At 46.0% G+C, this 19,957-nt stretch overlaps 2 protein-coding genes across 2 annotated transcripts in view; one reads left to right on the top strand and one right to left on the bottom strand.

Annotated features, from left to right (window-relative positions):
- The window catches only part of T265_04810 (hypothetical protein), a gene marked incomplete at both ends in the record, with an annotated part of 61,051 nt that extends 47,382 nt beyond the window's left edge, over positions 1–13,669 (top strand). Inside the window, 8 exons of the mRNA XM_009169648.1 lie at positions 594–1,007; positions 1,955–2,138; positions 5,479–5,660; positions 7,456–7,653; positions 8,657–8,941; positions 8,990–9,169; positions 10,668–10,879; positions 12,908–13,669. Coding sequence (XP_009167912.1) covers positions 594–1,007; positions 1,955–2,138; positions 5,479–5,660; positions 7,456–7,653; positions 8,657–8,941; positions 8,990–9,169; positions 10,668–10,879; positions 12,908–13,051 — 1,799 coding nt within the window. The remainder of the gene's footprint in view (positions 1–593; positions 1,008–1,954; positions 2,139–5,478; positions 5,661–7,455; positions 7,654–8,656; positions 8,942–8,989; positions 9,170–10,667; positions 10,880–12,907) is intronic.
- T265_04811 (hypothetical protein) lies at positions 11,564–11,818 on the bottom strand (the record flags this gene model as incomplete). Its single annotated transcript, XM_009169649.1, has 1 exon — positions 11,564–11,818. One exon carries the CDS (start codon positions 11,816–11,818, stop codon positions 11,564–11,566), a length of 255 nt encoding a protein of 84 aa, XP_009167913.1.
- Positions 13,670–19,957: the final 6,288 nt, after the last annotated feature.

Below are 19,957 nucleotides of genomic sequence, written 5' to 3'. Positions count from 1 at the left end.
AAATGTACACTTTACATCCTTTAGCCATCTAGAGGTAGACGGAAGTTAATATGACAGAAAAGAGTGAAGGATGTTTGAACGGTATCGGTCCAGGATGGAATCCACTTGGCCCTCCCTGCGCTTAACTGAAGGCATTGGATGATAGGGTGGCTAAGCGGTATCAGCATTATCCCTATGGCCAGTTTCTATCCAGATTGTATGATTAAGTGCTGCAGGTGCCGGCACCTTGGATGTTTGTTGTACGCTAAACCTAGGTCCCCGATGACATTTCTTTCTTGTTCCCAATAGAAGGCTTTGTTGAAGTAAATTAACATGATTGTACGGCACTAGTGCACCAGTGTTCTCATCTTGTGCTGCTGTCAGTGATGACCATGAGCCTCCTAATGGACGTACCCAATTGGAACAAGTGTTACTCTCACTGCGGACGTATTGTCTACTAAAGTGTTGATTTGCTACCTCGCAACCAATTGTGATGTTGAAAACGATGGGAATATCCCTGATCTCGCTTAGCTCATCGGCCCCAATTTGGGTGGCTCCATTTTTTGTCACTTCATGCATGATAATATTTTCCTCATCGCGTCTGCCTATTTCAGGATATCACACTGTCTGGGGCGTCACTCCTGCACTCCACTCTCCCCTAATGTCTGTCACCAACGCTGTGTCTGGTATCACCGCTGTTGGAGGTCTTCTTCTCATGGGTGGTGGATACCTTCCCCCCGGTCTCCCTGAATACTTGGCCGCTTCCGCAACCTTACTCTCAGCCATCAATATTGGCGGCGGGTTCGTTGTCACGCAACGAATGCTTGACATGTTCAAACGTCCCACCGATCCACCTGAATATAACTACCTCTATGCCATCCCTGCTGCCGCGTTGCTTGGAGCATACACATATGGAGTTGTCGGACTAAATGCACCGACCGATTTGCATCAAGCCACCTACCTAGCCGCTTCGCTATGCTGCATAGGAGCCATTACTGCTCTGTCGGGGCAGAAAACATGCCGGGTCGGTGAGTTTTTACTCTGCTTTTTATTTTATTGACTTTTGATCTCAGTGACGAAGTTCCTGCTCTTAAAAAACAGCTCCGTTGTCACTGAGAGGCTACATACCTAAACGAGGAATTCACTCAAGTTCCTACATAGGTTGCATATATCTGCCTCGCTTCTCACTTTCACGCATCCACTTTCAAGCATCCCTCGCATCTGATTGTGGCCATCCCGTAGACGGCGCGGCATCTGACGGGAGCTATAGGGTCGAAAGCTTTCGGAAGACAGGGAGGTTACATGCTAGAGCCGAACAAGTTTCTCTCGTAATCATCCCCGCGATCATCTCCCAGTTCTTCAGTTTTATACTTCCAAAAATTTGTTTCCTGCTCCATCCATGTACTTATGAATTTTTCGTGTTCCTGGCCTGAACTCAAAGTTGTCATATGATTTCTAGGTATTTTGGTTAACCACTCTTCTATCACTAAATTCGGACAACCTTCTCATACGGAATAAAATGCCTTAAGACAACTAGGAATTGAGTTTTTCTACTTCAATTGCGCTCAATGCCACGCTGAATGACCTCTAAACTTGGTGTGGTGTAGATGCAGTCTACAGACCAGTTTGTTTTTACTCCAGGCCGCGTGAACCCGTCAGTAAAGTACAAAACTGCTCTTATCATTAGCGCTAGTGAGTATTACCAGTGTATTGCTATCTTTTATGGTGATTTCCCCACTGGTTACTTCGTTCTGGAACTTTCTCAAATGCTGCAAGCACTACTCTCGCTGTACCGATCACCGACGCGGCGTACGGCATTTCTCTCGAGCCATTGGTGATGGTTGGTTATCATACCCATACTCTCACTCATTTGCAGACTAATTTGGCCGTAACGTGGGATTCAGCGGAATCTCTCGTTTATGATATTCTGTTGTGTTTGTTGTCTTATTCAACCTTGTTTCACCACTATTTTCAGGAAACGTTGTGGGAATGATTGGTGTCTCTAGTGGTTTGGCTGCCACGCTTGGTATCATCCAACCCAGCCCCGAGCTGTTGACTCAGATGGCAGCCTGTCTTGCCGGTGGTGCTCTGATCGGAGGCATTGCTGCCAAGCGCATCGAAGTTACTGACTTACCTCAAATGGTAGCACTGTTTCACAGGTGAGTGCTCTTAACGAATGGCGTCCACGATCACGGAACTCAGTGTATACTATTTACCGCATGATACAAAATCGAGTAACCCGGATTGTTTCAGGCGGTTTGCGAGCATTCGAATGTGGCATCACGCTTAATCTGAGTTAACTAGGCTGGTGGGCAAGCCCCCCCCCCACAATTCTGTTGTAAGTATTCCATCGACCCAAGCATAATGACATTGTTGGCTATTTAACACAAACGCACTGGGCTAATCCGTCAATTCCTCCGCACTTTCCCCAGATAAATCTCCGTAATAATGCACTTTGAAAGATGCAGAAGAATGAGGATAGTCAGTATAGAAAATAGCTAATTAGTTGGCCATTAGAATGTGTCCTCAGGCACAGACATCTTGTTTATCTTGCAGTTTAGGGAGTCATGATAAACCAACAGGGACCAGTTTGATGTTTAACGATTTTGCTTGTTCTACCCTCTCGACGGTTGTGTTTCCAGCCCACCCTGATGCGCACAACCAAGACCCGCCTAGGAATCCAATCACTTGCAGTCCTCAAGGTGCGCTCCAGCCACGATAGTTTGTACTACATTACAATAGCACAGGGCATTGATAAGTTCCTCTGTCACATCAAGATTGTGTATCACAGACATCACTACTCAAACACTATCTGCCCCTTATTATTCAATTTTTCACTTTCATGGAGAAGTACAGCATATACGGAAGTTCAGTAGAGATTTCAGCCTGTCAGTGAGGCCACTGTATGCTAAAAAGCCGAGATCACTGTACAGCTGTTTCATCCTTTTTGGGAATCATCAGCAGTGAGCCTCTCACGAAACTTAAAAAGTTCCGAACCCGCGACTGTCCGCCCAGCGGTTGAACACCTAGCCGTTTGGCCAAGAGTGGCTGTTCAGCAGTGCAATTAGCTCTCACCTGGAAATATCGTACACTCAGTCTTTCAGCGGCGGACTTTTCACAGACCACAATCTTCCAGTAACGTTGTTCGGGGGCCAGCCGTCCCTAATAACCGAACAGCACATCATTTGGGCGGATGTGTCAGGTGCAGGAAGCGGGCCAAACGAAGGCATGCCCTGAGTGGTCAGAATGCCAGCCAATCCGAGTCAAGCACCTGTGACTCGACGCTTCTCGCCCCCTCACGGAGATTCTGGCACCACCTTGTGGAACACACGCTGTGACTACCCTATAAATATAGTTGTACTAATTTTCCTTTGTCTTTCTTTGTAGGCTACCGTGCCTTTTGATATACCATAGTGGGCGGAGCAGGAAGCCAAGGGACCGATACAGAGTTGCACGACCGTACATCAAGATGTGGCAGTGCGATTGGTTATTTCCTGCTTGATACCGGCAGTACCGGTCTATCCGCCTATATATGTGTATTTTCGACAACCTCGAGTGTGGCCTCGTCGAGAGAGACTGCGTTTCCTGGTACCACCACTTCATACTTTAGCAGGAAAATGCCTGGTAGAAGTCATCAAACTCTCAAGGGCATCCTGTGCCCAATCCCTGCAACCACTGCATCGTTCGTACTTATCAGATTGTTTCCTACAGACCCCATTGATAAGCACCGCAGAAATGGAGAGTGTAATTAACCTTGTCGGACCCCGTTTCATAAGGCAAAAAGCAAGCTTGGCTCGCCGTATGTCTCAGCAAGCTGGGACATAGAGGCATTTTAGGATCTCACTAGATGTTAACGGAGTTTCGTTTTCTGTGAGACTTAATGATTCTGTTCACAACATCAAAAACACCTCGGATGTTGAAGGAAATCAGGAGGGGGGCGATCTTCAGTGTGTGGCATGTCTACAACAACTGTCGCAAGGAGCAAGTGTGACTGATACATCGTCAGCCTTCTGGGAATGCCACCTCTTCCCCACAGATAGATTATTCGTGCACTTTAGCCACAATTGTTTGTTTTATGGGAAATCCACCATCTCCCGTCCTCAGCTGGAAGGGCTAGGATCCTATTTGGAGGCGAGATGGCTCAATAGTCAGAGCGCGAATTTACTGACTGGAAGATCCATGGTTCGAATCCGACCTCTTGATTTGCCCTGTCTAGGCTCGGACAACGTGGAAATATCCCAGCCCTCGTGCTTCCTTCGAGTGGCATGGTAGATAGACACCAAAAGGGTGCTTCAGCTGAACGGAAGTCCTGGATGCTTTCTAAGTACCTCGTCACGCATTGGCCGACGAACTCCCACAAGCTATGGTTCTGAGACGACGGTTGTCGAACACCTGAGGGCGTCTCAGTTCCGATGCTCGAACAAATCAGGTCTCACAACCTGATACACACGTCCCACGACGTGTGTATCTCATTCGGGGATATACCGCTTTGACGCCATAGGTGTACCAAATTAGTGAACGCGACCCGGGCCTTGCAGATTCGTGTATTGACTTCTGTCACAATACAGTCGGAACTAGTGGTAAAAACATTTCATGTTTTCGTGTAAATAGTTCTTGTAAGACATCATTCGTTGCGTCCTCGAACTTTCTTGTTTGTTCGTGGTGCTCCTTATTGGGATGTTTTAGTTCGCTGAAATTCTTGCCTCCGGATGATCACCGAATGTTGTGTTTTGTCTATTGGTGGGGAATGATGCGCACGGAACGTGGCTTTTGATTAGAGAGCAACTACAAAGTCTTCAGACTTCTAAGTACTGATACCTCAGAACTGTAACTGTTCCTGAATGACGTTTGCGGACTCGTGACGGCTTTAATTGTGAAAAAAAAACAGACTGCGGCGTCTCACTGCGTGAAGCCGCTTGGTCGTCATTTTTCATAACTTCTTCCAAACGTGGAGTGAACAATCGCTACGCTCGTAATGGTGACTTCATGAAGATGCACATAGTATAGTTAGACACTGTTACCAAGCACAAAAGTTCTAGGTGATACTGGCGATCGGTTCCAGTCGCTTCATGCTTGGCTGTGCGTCGTCAAATTCACAAATGGACAAACATCCTACCCTGAGGCTGGGTGTTAATTTCTTATTTCAATGGTACTTTATGTCGTACCTAGCTACACACAGGATGCAGAGACGTGATTATCCTGGAGCTAGCTAAATCAAGTTTGAAGATCAGACACTACTTTGTTCCATGAGAGTACTTTGAGGTTCAAGCTGACATGCGCGATCGATTGGTGATTGATTTGATTCCCGATTGTAAGTTCGCCCGCACTGATCTAAGTTCTTACAACCTTGCGGTATTTCAACCTTCGTAGCAATTATGTGCACAGCACCTGGTTCAAATATTAAAAGCGGTTAGAACTTCAATTCTCCTGATAAGTTCATCCAACTCATTATCCCGCACTTTTAATTTTCCCTCATTGTGCCTTTCCTTTTCTGCAAAGCTTGGTCGGTGCAGCTGCAGTCCTCACTTGCGTTGCGAACTACATGGTGGAGGCCCCCGAACTGCTGGCTAATCCGGCGTCCTATGGTGCGCTACAGCTGATGAAAACGGTGGCTTACTTGGGCACTTGGATTGGTGGTATCACCTTGACCGGATCATTGGTTGCTTTCGGCAAGCTTCAAGGTATCAGACCTCGTTCTCTTTTATTTTCCATTCCAGATTTCTGATACCGTTCGCCGCTGAAGCTAACCTCGTGTTCTTAGAACGTAGGGCCGACGTGTGGGGGAAATATTTGTCTGCTGTCGGCTCACTGGTTCTGGTGTTTTTGTAAACACACACGGACATCTCTACTACTGCGAAATCCGGACAATGTAGACAGTTGTCCTTTTGGCCTCTTCACTAGCCGCCCGGATGTTCGCTCGATGACGAACCAGTGTCACCGTTTGGTTTTAACGAGATACGCCACTGAATCCTAGCTGAACCGCTTGTNACACACACACTGAATATGCCGCACCAAGGCCCTCGTGTTTCAGTTGGTACGATATTCCAGCATACTTTCTTCAAGGAAGAGTACTATAAGGTTTCCGAAAACCAAAGATGTTCAGCTACGATTCAGTTGGATCTCCCATTAAAACAAAGTGCTTGTGCAAATGGTCTAATTTCGCGAATTTCATACACTTTGGGCTCAAGTATAACATAGGGTTGACGGAAATTCGGATCTGTGCCCACCTGATGACCCACAAGGAGGACAAAATCGGTTTTGCGCTGCCGAAGAATCTTCAGAAACCTTCAAGCAATATCACCCCTGTTTTTTCTTGAGTTAGTTTTAGAGGGAGACAGCGTTATGGGTGGACTTTTATGGCTTAATGCGTCAAATAACATTGTTGATATTCGACAGGATCTACTTGATAGTAGATCCCTTCGTAAGATAAAAATTACCATGGAACGTTTAGTGGGTGGGACCCTTCGGGACATACGGCTCTGGGCGAATCGGAAGTCACCCCCGCGCTAACATGCACCCAAACGACGGTACGCTCCCATAATTACTCCGAACAGTCCCTTCAGATACTCCAGCCAACCGCCAGTCACGGAGCACTATCGTAACCTTGTCGGACCGACCAACGTGAACTGCTGAACCAGTCTTCCAAGTACTAGGGGCTTATTGTAGGCCCGCAATCATTCCGAGATACCTAGACTTCCAGACACTCATTCAAATAATCTGGATAGAAACTAGTAACAAGAACGTTATTGACATCGATCACCAGCTGTATCTTGCAGTTTTCATCCCTGCACAGGGAAGATCACGCGTCCCCTACTCTGAGAAGCGAGTCGCACCGACAGCACCCAGACTTTTCGTAGTTTCTTTCGTTCTTCTCTGCCTCGTCAAAGGTTTAACATCACTCTGAATAGGGTACGGAGAACAGCAAACGATGATTCGTCATGCGCAGTATACTGCCAAACCACCACAGCATTTCATGCTGAATTCGCCTATATTAACCCACACGAGCTATGGTTCTGAGACACTCGCTGTCGAAAAACCGAAAGAATCTCATTTTGGTTGCTCTCAGAGCCCGCACCATCAAATAACCCGTATTGTGGCCTGCTACATACGGGCATGCCACTTTGCCAGCAAATGTGTCTCGAATCAGCAAACACGTATATTAGCACTATCTGTTATCACTGTTGGACACTGATATTATGTTGTCGATGATGATGGTGATTTGTTCACGCCTTAACTGACCTGAAAAGGGTTGGCTGGTATCAATGACCGAACTAGCTGACCGTTTTATAGTTCCTAACTGGTCGATAACTTCCTTTTTGTTGCTATGTGCCGCTTAGTATGGCGTTGTCGTTCATCTTAGCTTGAGAACAAAAAGACTGAATCCCATTTAACCCCCCTTGTGGTTTTCTTCACCCCCTGACCTTTCGAGACTCCATCACATTGCGAAAATATTTTCCATGCCGCTGTTCACTTCAGGTATCTTGGATTCCTCTCCATTACTACTACCGCAACGTCATGCACTGAATGCTGGACTGGTGGCGCTCTCTGGTGCTGGTCTTCTTGGTCTCTTGGCCCTTGGTCCTGAATCGTATGCTCACGGACTAGGTGTGTTACTGGGCGGAGCAGCAATCGCTGGTGGGATCTCCGGTCTGACGTTGACGGCAGCGATTGGAGGTAATGTTTATTCCATTCTGCTATAACCTGCTTGTCATCGGAATAGATGTTTGATAATTGGTCACAAGAATGAGTGTGTGACGCTCAGGTACTCTGCTGCCATGGTTCTCTGCTGAAAGTGACTATGTTGCATCTCTGAAACATACACACAAGATTCGAATCTGGTTGTACATTTTATCTCCCCTCTCCAAAACGAATCCAGCCTTCTTCATATTTCACTTTCCTGGGTTTTTAGAGATCGTGAGGCAGCAACTCGTAATATATACCACGATCGACAAAATGAGGCCGTGGATGTCTGTTGGACCATTCGGTCAAGAATACAGACGTTGTCACCTATGATATATTGTTTTGCCTAGTTTTATGGGGCAGCGAGTTGCTTAAAAAAACTTCGGTAAGACAGCTGATGTTCGGGTTAGTTGAGGCTTAGATGGCTCAGTGGTTAGAGCGCGAATTTACTGACCGAAAGGTTCGTGATTCGAACCCAACCTCCTGTTTAGGCTTGGGCAACCTGACAGTATCCCAGCCCTCGTGCTTCCTTCGGGTGACATGGCATCTAGGCACTGCAAAAGTGCTACAGCTGCACCATTATTATTCATGTTAGTCGGGAGCATCCACTGGGGAGGGCACATTGTCGATTTTGGTCCATATCACTTCCCCGGATCGTTTATTTGGGTTCATTCACACACTGCACCCGAGCTGATAGTTAGCTCACAATCCTGGCTACTCGGTCCCCGTGTTGGGTGGCCTTGGGTGAGTAGAGTAGCTACAGGTAGCCTATTTTTTTGAGTAAAACTATCGTCACCCAGAGCCGGGCATATGCTTTTGATTGTGTAGCATTTAACAAGATATGCATCAGAACTTTGATGATTCTCTTTGTCAACTTCTAAAATTCTCCTTTTCAATCGTTCCTATATGCTGCGACTCAACAGTCATTTTCTTCAGTCTTTTTTGACATTTAACACCTGGTTCTCTTTACTGTGTACCATCTTCAACTTCCTTTCAGGAGCCGACATGCCCGTCGTGATCACCGTTCTGAATAGCTACTCTGGCTGGGCTCTTTGCGCTGAAGGTTTCATGTTGAACAACAGTCTGATGACAGTGGTCGGTGCACTGATTGGATCCAGCGGTGCTATCCTCTCTTATATCATGTGCAAGGCCATGAATCGTTCTCTTCCCAACGTGATCATGGGTGGCTACGGCACTTCCTCGTACGCTGGTGGTCAAGCCATGGCTATCACCGGTGGGCATTTGCATTTGATTTATGATTTTCTCAATTTCCCGCGCCGTGGTATGTAAGCACTGTATCACTGTGTCCGTTTATCTTTTTTTTGCACAGGAACACACAGAGAAACGGATGTGGCAACGGTGGCTGACCTGATGCGTGACAGCAAAGATATTGTCGTTACCCCCGGGTACGGGTTGTGCGTGGCCAAGGCGCAGTATCCGCTTGCCGAATTAGCGAAAGAGTTGACCAAAGAAGGAAAACGAATCCGATTCGCCATCCATCCAGTGGCTGGTACGTGCCCCGTCTATTATATTAGTTGAAATGATTATTACTATCCTGTTAGGGGATGGAACTTTGCACCATTCGGTCTGCCTCATGACTAATTCGAGTGGTCAGTACTTGCAGTTTCCAAGCTTTGCGTCAACTGCGCTTGAATTCGGTCTGTTAGTGATCTTGTTCTAAAACACTAGGAGGACACGGACCGGATAGCAGTCGAAAAAAGCTTCCTAAGGAAGACTTTATCACCTTACTTATTCACAGTAACTTAAAGCAGGCTTAGTTCATTTATAAGATCACCACAAACTGGATATTCAGTGGAGTCTCCGGTCGAACTAATTTGCATGAGTGCATGTCGTCAAGTGTTTATTTCTCTTTTTAGAAATATGTAGCCAATCGATTAAAGCACCATGTTTATAAGCTTCCTACATCCTGCTGCTCAATCGCGTCTCATTCGAGTAAACAGTTTGTCCGTTGTTTTGCCTTCCCGTGAAGCCTATCAGTTCATTTTCCTTGCTTTGGCACACATTGGCAGGACCGATCCACGAGTATCGTCTGCGGCTCCGAAGCTATCCCGGCATATCCGATTCGATCAGTATTGCGACTAAGCCGCAAAGGTCAGAGGTCGAATCGAACCTCATAGTCATCGATTGATAGTCAAATGGGTCATTAATCCGGCTGATCGCTTCCGAACCTGAGTTTGAAACACAAACCCCAAGTTTTTAACAATTTCTGTGGCCATATCAATTAAGACTCACAAACTGCCGGTTCACAGACGATCTTGACTCATACCTTTTGGTTACCTCGACACTGATCCTACGACCTGCGCAGTCCGCTTCATTATTATTATCTTACACGTTTTATGTTCCCAACTGCTGATAGTAAAATGTCACGGCCTCTGTCTTCTCGATGTTTTGGCGAAGTGGACTACAGAGACTCAATGTTTTAAAGCTTGGACAACCTGACAGTATCCCAGTCCTCGTGTTTCCTTTGGGTGACATGGCATTTGGACACCGAAAAGATGCTACGACTGAACGGTTATTATTTTATTAAGCAATGTTTTAAAGTCGTAGTTGTCATTGGTGTACGTACCTGCTGTGCACGTTGATGAGCTCAGGAGCTAACATAGAGACCAATGGTAGTACTAAGGTTACTCGTTTGTTACCCGAAGTTGCACCATAGCTTGTGAACCTCTGTCGCCTCCTGAACGTGATTCTCTCTCTATTCGCGCTTTTGAAATGCTCACTCTCAATCCTTACTGTTTGCCCTTCAAAAGTATCAGTGATCGATTGTCTCCAGTGCACAACTATCCGCTTTGGTTCTCCGCCGAGTCGTACCATACACACCATCTTTAGCTAATGCAGGCAGTACATAGTGTAATGGCATTATGTCTTGAAATTTGCCTATGCACCATAGAACAATAATATTTTTCCAACCCACCCTTGACAATGTTTGATTACATTTTATATGTAATCAATGTATGTATGTCTGATCAACTTTTATTCTTCGTCAGGTCGTATGCCCGGACAGTTGAATGTGCTTCTCGCCGAAGCTGGTGTGCCGTATGATATGGTCTACGAAATGGACGAAATCAACGCAGACTTTCCAAAAACTGACTTGGTCCTTGTTATTGGCGCCAACGACACAGTGAACTCGGCTGCCGAGGAAGACCCCAATTCTATTATTGCTGGAATGCCTGTTCTGCGCGTTTGGCTGGCAAAGAAGGTGAGTGACATTGTGCAGATGTGTCCTTGTCACATGGTCATCTTCTTTTACCGGTCTGCTTGCTGATTTAGTTGTTTGTGTGACCATAGTTCGGCGTCTGACCCTATTTCCTATGGGTTTTCGTCAGGCTACGGCGCGCCCCAATGGATTGACCAGTAGGTTAACGTGGCTGTCTGTACTGTAGTGGTACTGTGCATGGTCATCAGCGAAGTATTCCTCATGGATGCCTATGAGTTCTCATTCATTGAGCAGGGTCCGTTGGCGTAGCGGGTTGCGGTGAAAAATGGATGGTAGAATGCTCTATTTTTACTTAGGGTCAACCATGTTTATGCTAATTTTCGCCGCAGCAAGTCCGACCTAGATTCGGCCCGTTTGTGTGCGCACTTTTGTGTGTGGCATTTTTGTGCGCCTGAACTTCAAAACTTGGGTTGCTTCTTGATGAACTTGAAAAATGGGTATTGAAAAGTCATCATCCTCATTACGGGAGCGTATATTTCATTTGACACTGGCGTGCCATCTGAATGGCTCACATTGGTTTAGTTACTGTCAGCTTATTCAGGCCAACCGGCTTCAAGCACGGATCTTAACCGGAATGTTGCCCTCAATCCGTTTCAGCTGCTTCATGCAAACAGGAAGTCACGAACGGAAGTTGGGTAGTGGGTTAGGAACGGCGGACTACCTGCTTCATAAGAACATGAGATGCTCAACACTCGGAGACGCCACGTCTCCCTTTGACATCTTGTACTCGACGGTTGTTTCAACACTTTGGGGCGGTTTTGAAAGTAAAACCGTGTATCTACTAACCTCATGTTTGAGCTGTAATTTTGACCACTTCACAGCCGGTGATTTCTTTTTTTCACGCTTCTTTTCACATAGAATGCCCGCCGAAGAATGCACATTTGCCATTGTAGGCACATGGGGTTGCCCAAGTTCCTTCATTCGACTACCTTAGTGAAGGCTTTCTGCCGCGTTTTCAAAGTCATGTTTGTTAATGTTTCGATCTATCGTTCTGACCCAGGTTACTGTGCGTTTTCGCATTCTGTCGCCACGCCAAGCTTTCACAGTCAAGGCCATATCGTAGCGTGGCACCTGGCAGAGAGTGTGTAAAGCCGTTCACTAATCTGCTTTGTGCGATCGTAGGAAGCGTATGTATTGATCCCACGCTCAGTTTACTAGCAGACCAAACAATGGTTAGTGACCCTGACAGGTGTGCTTGTGTCACACAACCAATAGCGTGCTTGCATCAGAGCTATCTATCGCCTTCCAAGCTTAGCTCTCGCTTCCCGTCATGCTGGACAAACAGATCCATTTGCCGTCAATGGATTGATTGGGACATCACCTCCAACGCATGGTCCTCATTCTCCTTACTCTCGGTGAACAAAACTGTGGCATCTGGAACTGCACTGCTGAAATACTGACTGACCATACCAACCAAGCCTGGATGTTTAGAAACCTCGGCTGGCTCCGTTGCTTGAATTCCTCACCTCAAACACTGCCTTTCAAGAGCTTATGTACCCGAGTTCTCTTTCGCTTGCACTTGCCCACTGCAACACATCTACTCAACTTTCTACACCCGATGACAGCTAAATAACTAGTCAATTGGTTGACCATAGGCTCATTTCACTAACAGTCGGAACACATATCTGGAGGAGAGGACAACACCCTTCACGTTCGATAATGCAAGAGACTGCATTTTGTCCTGTACCTTATCAATGTAGTATTCGGCTTCAGTTAGGCGGTATGACGAGGAAACGCATAATAACCTTGGCTGGAATGATCGGTCGAAGTATACGGTAGACATTTTGGTACGCATCACGGCCCGAAAAGGCCTTCAGTGAGATCGTCAAGTGTAGTGGATGAACTGATACACGTCCATTACGAACGAAAATGTACGTCCCACTTTGGAGTGCATACCAATGCTGAAAGGCGCATTTGGATTATTTGGCAAACAGTATACAATGCACAAATTGTTGCTCTTTTTTGTTCTTATCCCTGTGTCCATGCATCGTTTATTTCTCCACTTTGAAGGTTATTATTGTCAAACGCACTCTGGGTGTTGGCTATGCGGCCGTGGACAATCCGGTGTTTTTCAAAGACAACACAGACATGTTACTCGGTGATGCGAAGAAGGTGTGCGATGGCCTCCTGAACGCATTTAAACAAGACGTCTGATCTCATTCGCCCCTTCCCCCATTCATCATAGGCCTTCATTTATTCAGATATTCTCAATCCCGGTTTATTCACCCCAAGCGTTTGTTGCAACCTACCTCTTGTCTACCATGGTATGTTTCATTCCCGATTTCCGTGCCCCTTTCCACTTAGTCCACTGTCCGCATTTCCCGTTAGTTTCTGTTTTCGTCTGCCCTCTGAGCTCAAACGAATAGTTGTTGTTTCTAAAGCAATCGCGTCGTCTTTAGTGTTGGGTTGAGTATTCTAGAGAATTGTCGGTTCTACTCGCCTCCCAGGATGATGATCGCGTAATCCCCGTTGAGTCTGGTTGGAGACGCTTCAACGTATGGCTGATAATCGATGCCAAAGGCGTTCCCGTTGTCAGTTTTATCCAGATTGCTGGAATGAGTGTGTGGAGGTGTAGGCAACTCGGCAACTAGTAAGCTATCACTAAGCCCCTTCCTCGTCTACTTTTATTATTTTCTCCACACAAAGGCTTTCAATTAAATCATGGCTGTACGACAGTGAGGCATCGATGTTGAGCACCGATGTCATACTGTCAACGATGGTGATTTAAAAGAATAAAATAGTGCAACAAATACAGTCATTTGCATACTAATTTGGTTTTCAATGGGAAACTCACATGAATCTCGCGTTTACAATGTTTCTCTCCGGTTGGATGTGCTGCGACAGGTCGCCGCATATGTCAGTTGCTGCGATATTCGAGCTATCGCAGTATTGCATTATATAAACGCAATACGCTATTCATAACATGAGGTGGCCTGATGCCGGGCGTTCAGATGAAGAGGACAATCGTTAACGAGAAATTTAGCTGGGCTCCAGGTGAGTCCTTCGTGAAAACCAGGTCGGTGTGCAAATGAATGAGGTTCGTCCAATTTGGGTTCAGATAGAACTTAGGGTTTACGAAAAATGGGGAACTGTATCTACCTGCTGAGCTCCATAAAGGATGGAAGTGGCAACCGTGTGAGTATTGTATTATGTCTGTATGCTTAATGTATTATATGTGGGAAGTCATTGTAGTTCGTCCAATTTGGGTTCAGATAGAACTTAGGGTTTACGAAAAATGGGGAACTGTATCTACCTGCTGAGCTCCATAAAGGATGGAAGTGGCAACCGTGTGAGTATTGTATTATGTCTGTATGCTTAATGTATTATATGTGGGAAGTCATATGGTTTGTGTGCTCGCCCCGTACTCAGAAAGTCCAAATTTCAAACCCACCTGATGGTGTTATCGCAACTGTTGCCGAAACGTTTACGAGCGCAATGGGCAAACCGTGCTATACGCACTACGAGGCGGTAATTTTTCGGTGGTCATAATGCAAGTGATGCATTTCAATCGCATCTGAACATCAACCATTATTTGGCCTTGACTGTGCGGACCTAGTTCAATACTATCACGAGGGCTCCGTCATATTGTAACTCCTTTCTCTTGATTTGAGTAGGTATATTATTTCTTCCTTAAATAATTGTCCAGGACCCGAATTGAAATAGGTGCTAAGTAACTCGATATATAAAGTAAAACACTGATCGAGAAATACACTCATTTGCAAATCAATTTGGTTTTCATGAGAGACTCAACTTAACCTCTCGTTTATGATATTCTACAACTGAATGTGCTGCTCACAGGCCGCCTCATGTTTCAGTTAGCACGGTATTCGAGATATCGCTGTATATTTTCNACTACGCACAAGGTTGCTGTCGAAGAGTTTTTCAGCAACCTGTAATTAATTTTCTTTATAAAATACTAATCGTTTAACTGTAACATCTTAGTGGTACCTAGCTGTCATACGACACAAGAGCTGTGAAACTGCCAAGTTGCCCAAGCAGCAGTCAAGATGCCGAGGTTGGGTTCAGACCACGAACCTTTCGGTCAGTAGGTTCGTGCCCTAACCACCTGTGTAGAGGAGCTTGAGGTTTGTAGCAGTTTGTCGTTCTGTTATTACATTTTTTACATGTTAATAAACATCCAATTGATGCGACTTTTTTCTGAGGGGAGGCGTCTGACTACTGGCCGCAGTCAATAGTACTAAATTCTGAGATATTTTGTGGATCTTCGACGTCCGCTCTTCGTTGGATTTGGGATCTCCTCAAGCCAAGATGACGAAAATACGGAGTGATCAGTTACTTCAGACTTTGTCGAACCCTCAGCCTGATACTTTGCTGAACAGCATTATCGATAGTTTTGTTGTTATGCCCTATTCCTCAGCCTTCTCGTTGTTTCGACACTTCCCCTAGGTCATGCGTGGCCGGTAGTGTAATCTACAGCTGGTGAAAGCTTCGCCCAGGAGCATGTTAAAGAATGACGTATTGGGAAAGCTTGCGACAGCTAAACCAATCCGGAACAAGAGATTGGCGTTTCAAAAGCAGACGTTGAATTACGAGTACTCGGACCAAAAAGGGACAGTTGCAAGTTAATTTGAACTTCGCATAATCTCTAGTAAGCACAACGTCGAGATGTTTATTATAAAACTCAGTGGGGGTGGGAAGCAAAATGTCCAGGATTCAGCGTAGAATAGGTACCCAGGTGCAAACTGCAGCGCGCAGATTCGACGGTATATACTGACGGATTATCGGAAATAGGAACAGTAAGTTCGACGGTTATCCGGCGGGGTTTCGGAAACCCACTTAGGCGTTGCAAATGAACGTAACCGACCGCTTGTTTGATTACAATAACATGTTGATGTACCTTGTCAGCTGTTGCTGTGAAGGAGCTACAAAGGTCTTCGAGCATTCTCTTTTTCCCCTGATAAATCAAGTTATGGGAATCATTAGGACGCAAGCAAAGTCGCATGCAGATGAATTGTGGGCGGAGAGTCAGTGGGTTTATCGGCTAGGAACCACGTACGAAGAGTACGTTTGTTCCAGTAGTTACAGTTTCGGTCAATAGAAAATTAAATCGCAGGCTAGTATGTGAATTTTGGAGGTGACAACGTATTGCATCGGTCCAGTTATTTGAAGGAACGGGAAACTGGGTAGCCACGCATAGAAGCTGAGAGCATTGACACAAAACTCGTGTCATTACCCATTGGTGAGTTGAGTCCATAAAACCACATCCATGGAGGTAGCGCCTGTCAACTCGACTGATTTTTTGCTGGTTAGTGCATTCATGTTTTGATCAAAGGGTTGGACGAAGAGTTCTACAAGGTAGGCGGTCATCTGGCATGCGGGGTACGTATACCAACTCCAAAGTTTTCTAGGCAACCGAAGTTCCAAGCACCATCTCAATGATAAATCACGTGGTAAAGGTTAAGATTGGGGGTACATACACTTTAGAGAAACAGAAATCAATGGAAGGGTGTTTGAATGAGGGATAAATCAATGGGTCATGGAATCAGGTAAATGATCTCAGTGTCAGACAGACTTGTGAGACCGGATGTTTCGTAGGCCAGTTCAAGTTCAGAGGTCTCACAAGTTTCTTTTGGATGCAAAGTTGTGGACCCAGCAGTCAGATTCCAATCGCCTCTGCAGCCGAGTATGTCGTATCAACAAAGTTTTTAAGCCTTTTGATGATTAGTTCAGCAACCGAGTCACCTTTGAATGGAAGCTTAATGTAGACGGGTTCCTTCCCGACAGAACATTATGTAGGTTTTGGCTTAACGGCTTCTAATCTGTGTTTGAGCTTCAACTCCAGCCCCACCATCAAATTTCGCCTGAAGGACGAATTGCCACGTTCTACCACCAACTTTTGTGTGTACTCATTCGTACGATCGTGCTGAGCATCATATTTTGGTCGTACGATAAGGCATTTGTCGGATAGAATGCGAGGACACAATCCCGTATCTCTGAGTGGTGGCTCAAGTGCAATCGCATCACATTTGCCTGAAACCAGTCACGTCATAGACAAGGAGCAAGCCCTCGCTACCATACACCGGGTACCTTTGAACCGATCACGACTGGTACGATCCAGACTATTATCGATCGCAGAGGCGATTAGAATCCGACTGCTGGGTCCACAACTTTGCATCCAAAAGAAACTTGTGAGACCTCTGAACTTGAACTGGCCTACGAAACATCCGGTCTCACAAGTCTGTCTGACATTGATGTCATTTACCTGATTCCGTGACCCATTGATTTATCCCTCATTCAAACCCCCTTCCATTGATTTCTGTTTCTCTAAAGTGTATGTACTCCCAATCTTAACCTTTACCACGTGATTTTTGTTACCATATAAATTTGTGATGTATAAGCCAAGAGGAACAATCACAAAAAAAAGCTTTGTTCGCTACTTCCTTCGATCTCATGACTATCACGGGTATATTCAGCCACTTGAGACAATCCAAAGACCCAGGCGTGCTAAAGGAACTTCAGAGATATCTGAGTTACAGCGCGAAACTTGCGGAAGCTAGAACAAAGCTACCAATCCTCAATATCAGCGTATGGAAGAATCAGTTTTCAACGTTTTATTCACGAATACTACGCGGGAACCGAATCAATCCAACTACACTAAGCCGCCACGCACGCAATGAATATTCGGGAACTAGAAGGTAAACAAGCCCGACATGCAGAGGCACTAGAAACGCTGATGATATTCAATCGCTTAGACTTCAACGCATATGTTCGAACCATAGGAACAGTGTTGCAATTAGGCTGGGGCAAAAAACAGGTTTCCTTGACGTGATGTGCCTTTGAGTGAAGTTGTTGCCCAGAGGCACCGTCTGGGAAATTCCCACTCAATCTTGATGCACCGTGGATGTCACAGTCTTTTTGAAGCTGGCATGCCAGGCACTATCACTACTGCCAGATGGTCTTGGAAAGAAAGAGCTCTCCCATGGTAGATGAATCACTCACTCTTCATGGGTTACGCTAGTCAGGACATGTACTGGGCATAGCAGAAGACCATCTACCTCACGAAGCTCTTTTCGCCCAGCCTTGTGCTAAGTGGAAGCGACCGAGAGGTGGACAGTGTGTGACCTGGAAACGAAGTATGAAAACACTAACCAGTAAACGTAGTGGGGTGGACAACTGCCGCCTCCATGAATGGAGATCCCAGGACTCCATTCACTGATCGTTAATGACATTGGCAGAAACGGTCCAGTCGCGCAGTCAGTGGCGCTCATGAATCAAAGCTATCACGTTCAAAGCTGCGCCGAACTGACTGAACACGCCATCGCCTTCAGTACTTTGTTGTTTCTCCCATAGTCTCTCACTTCCCGGTGATCGAAACTGTAGCTTATTAGTGCACAGGTGATGATAGCCATGCTAGCAGTCGATTTATGAGTGAGTTGAGCTGGCCTCAAGCGTTATTTCGACCAACTTTCTACCCAACCCGAACTGAGAGTTCCTACGTTATAGTCAGAATGTCTGTTGACAGACAAAGATTTCTAGTGATCTTGCCCCTGGTCAATAGAAATCAAAGGTCATAGGAACTGATTCTATTGCATACACTGATTGAGGATTCGTAGCTTTGTCCCGTCTTCCGCAAGTTTCGCGCTGTATACGACTGCTACGCGTGTTCTATAGTTATCCGTGGCCTTGAAGTGTTTGGCTGACTCCTTGATCCCTGCGTGCGCACGAGTCTGTGTGTTGACTGTGTTCGGTTTCCCTATATGTAGGTCCGTTTGGGTGTACGTGGGTGTGTCAGCACATGAGTTGTTGCTACGCTCACTAGACGGTGCCGACAGTCTATGTCCGATGAGTCAGCTTAATGTGACGTGGTTTCCGAGCCTGAAAAAAGGCAACTCTCGTGATCCAGTCAGCGACTGTGAGCTGACAGTCAAGTGTGTGGGTGACTGGGTTGCTACAAGTTGTTGAAATCCACGTACCCATGGTACATGTTTTGTAGCTGATACACTTAGAGTGAATTGACCGGTCTGAGCAGGAGGGAGCTCAACGAGGCAGAGAAGGAAAGGCTCAGACATGTTGACATGTAACCGGTTAGGTAAGCGCGTGCAATGGTTCTTGGTTTTACACCGTTTGAGGCATCCGCTACAAATCTGCACTCCAAGGATGACCGTAGTTAATATAGCAGAGTTGACAAAAACACGCACGTGGACCCAGCGTTTGCCCAGTATATTCGCCCTCATATGTAGCTGCATCAGTTTCTTCACAATGCATTAACAAACAGTTTGATGTCATTAAAATGACTATGCGTGGCTACTCTCCTTGCACTGACCCTAGTCCACGGTGAGCAAGGTTGTGATTGCTAGAAAAAGGGTAACCTACAGAACGACCTACAGCTTGCAGAGTGATGCGTGAACTGCGCGTGCGGTAGATGTGTAGTGTCGTCCACATCTTCACGTTTAACCCTCATCAGAATTCCAAGCCTTTGGCTTCGTAATTATCAAGTCCCCCGACAGGATCGATGACTAAGCAGACGAAGCTTTACGGCTACTTACAGGTAGTCAGATGAATAGCTGACTGACCAACAACAGGTTACGCCGAAAGTCGTAACCTAACTTACGGTTTCTTTTGGGTTATGAGTGCACGACCTGAAACTTATTGCTTGGTTCCGAAAAGCCACAGCCATGCCAGTGCTTTTTTATGTCACTTCATTCGTCTCTTAGACGGAACGGATAGTTCGTGCAGTTGCTACGTTTGCTTACCCTGTGTTCACTGTCCTCTCGTCTGGAGTAGGACACAGTAGTGCGTAAAATGTTCATAGGAAGCTTTACTGTCAGCAACGAAGAAATAGTGAGAAACGAATTTCCAAATGAAGTCAACTCGGCGCATGGAACGTGGACGACGATCTGTCGCGTTTCCGCAAAGACACTGGAGTTCATTTTTACAATCCGACCTACGGTCAACTCTAAAACTTCAGTTGACGAGATTAGTTGACTCGTTTTGCCAGGACTGCCTGCAGCTTTCACAAAGTGTTTCCTTTCTTCCAACGCCATGGGGATAGCCGGTTGTCCGCACTCGCGCCCTGGCTGCGCCCACAGCATGCTGGAA

Source organism: Opisthorchis viverrini, assembly GCF_000715545.1.
Source record: "Opisthorchis viverrini unplaced genomic scaffold opera_v5_83, whole genome shotgun sequence".
In the NCBI taxonomy this organism is placed as follows: Eukaryota; Metazoa; Platyhelminthes; class Trematoda; order Opisthorchiida; family Opisthorchiidae; genus Opisthorchis; species Opisthorchis viverrini.
This window is presented reverse-complemented; position numbering and strand designations above follow the sequence as displayed.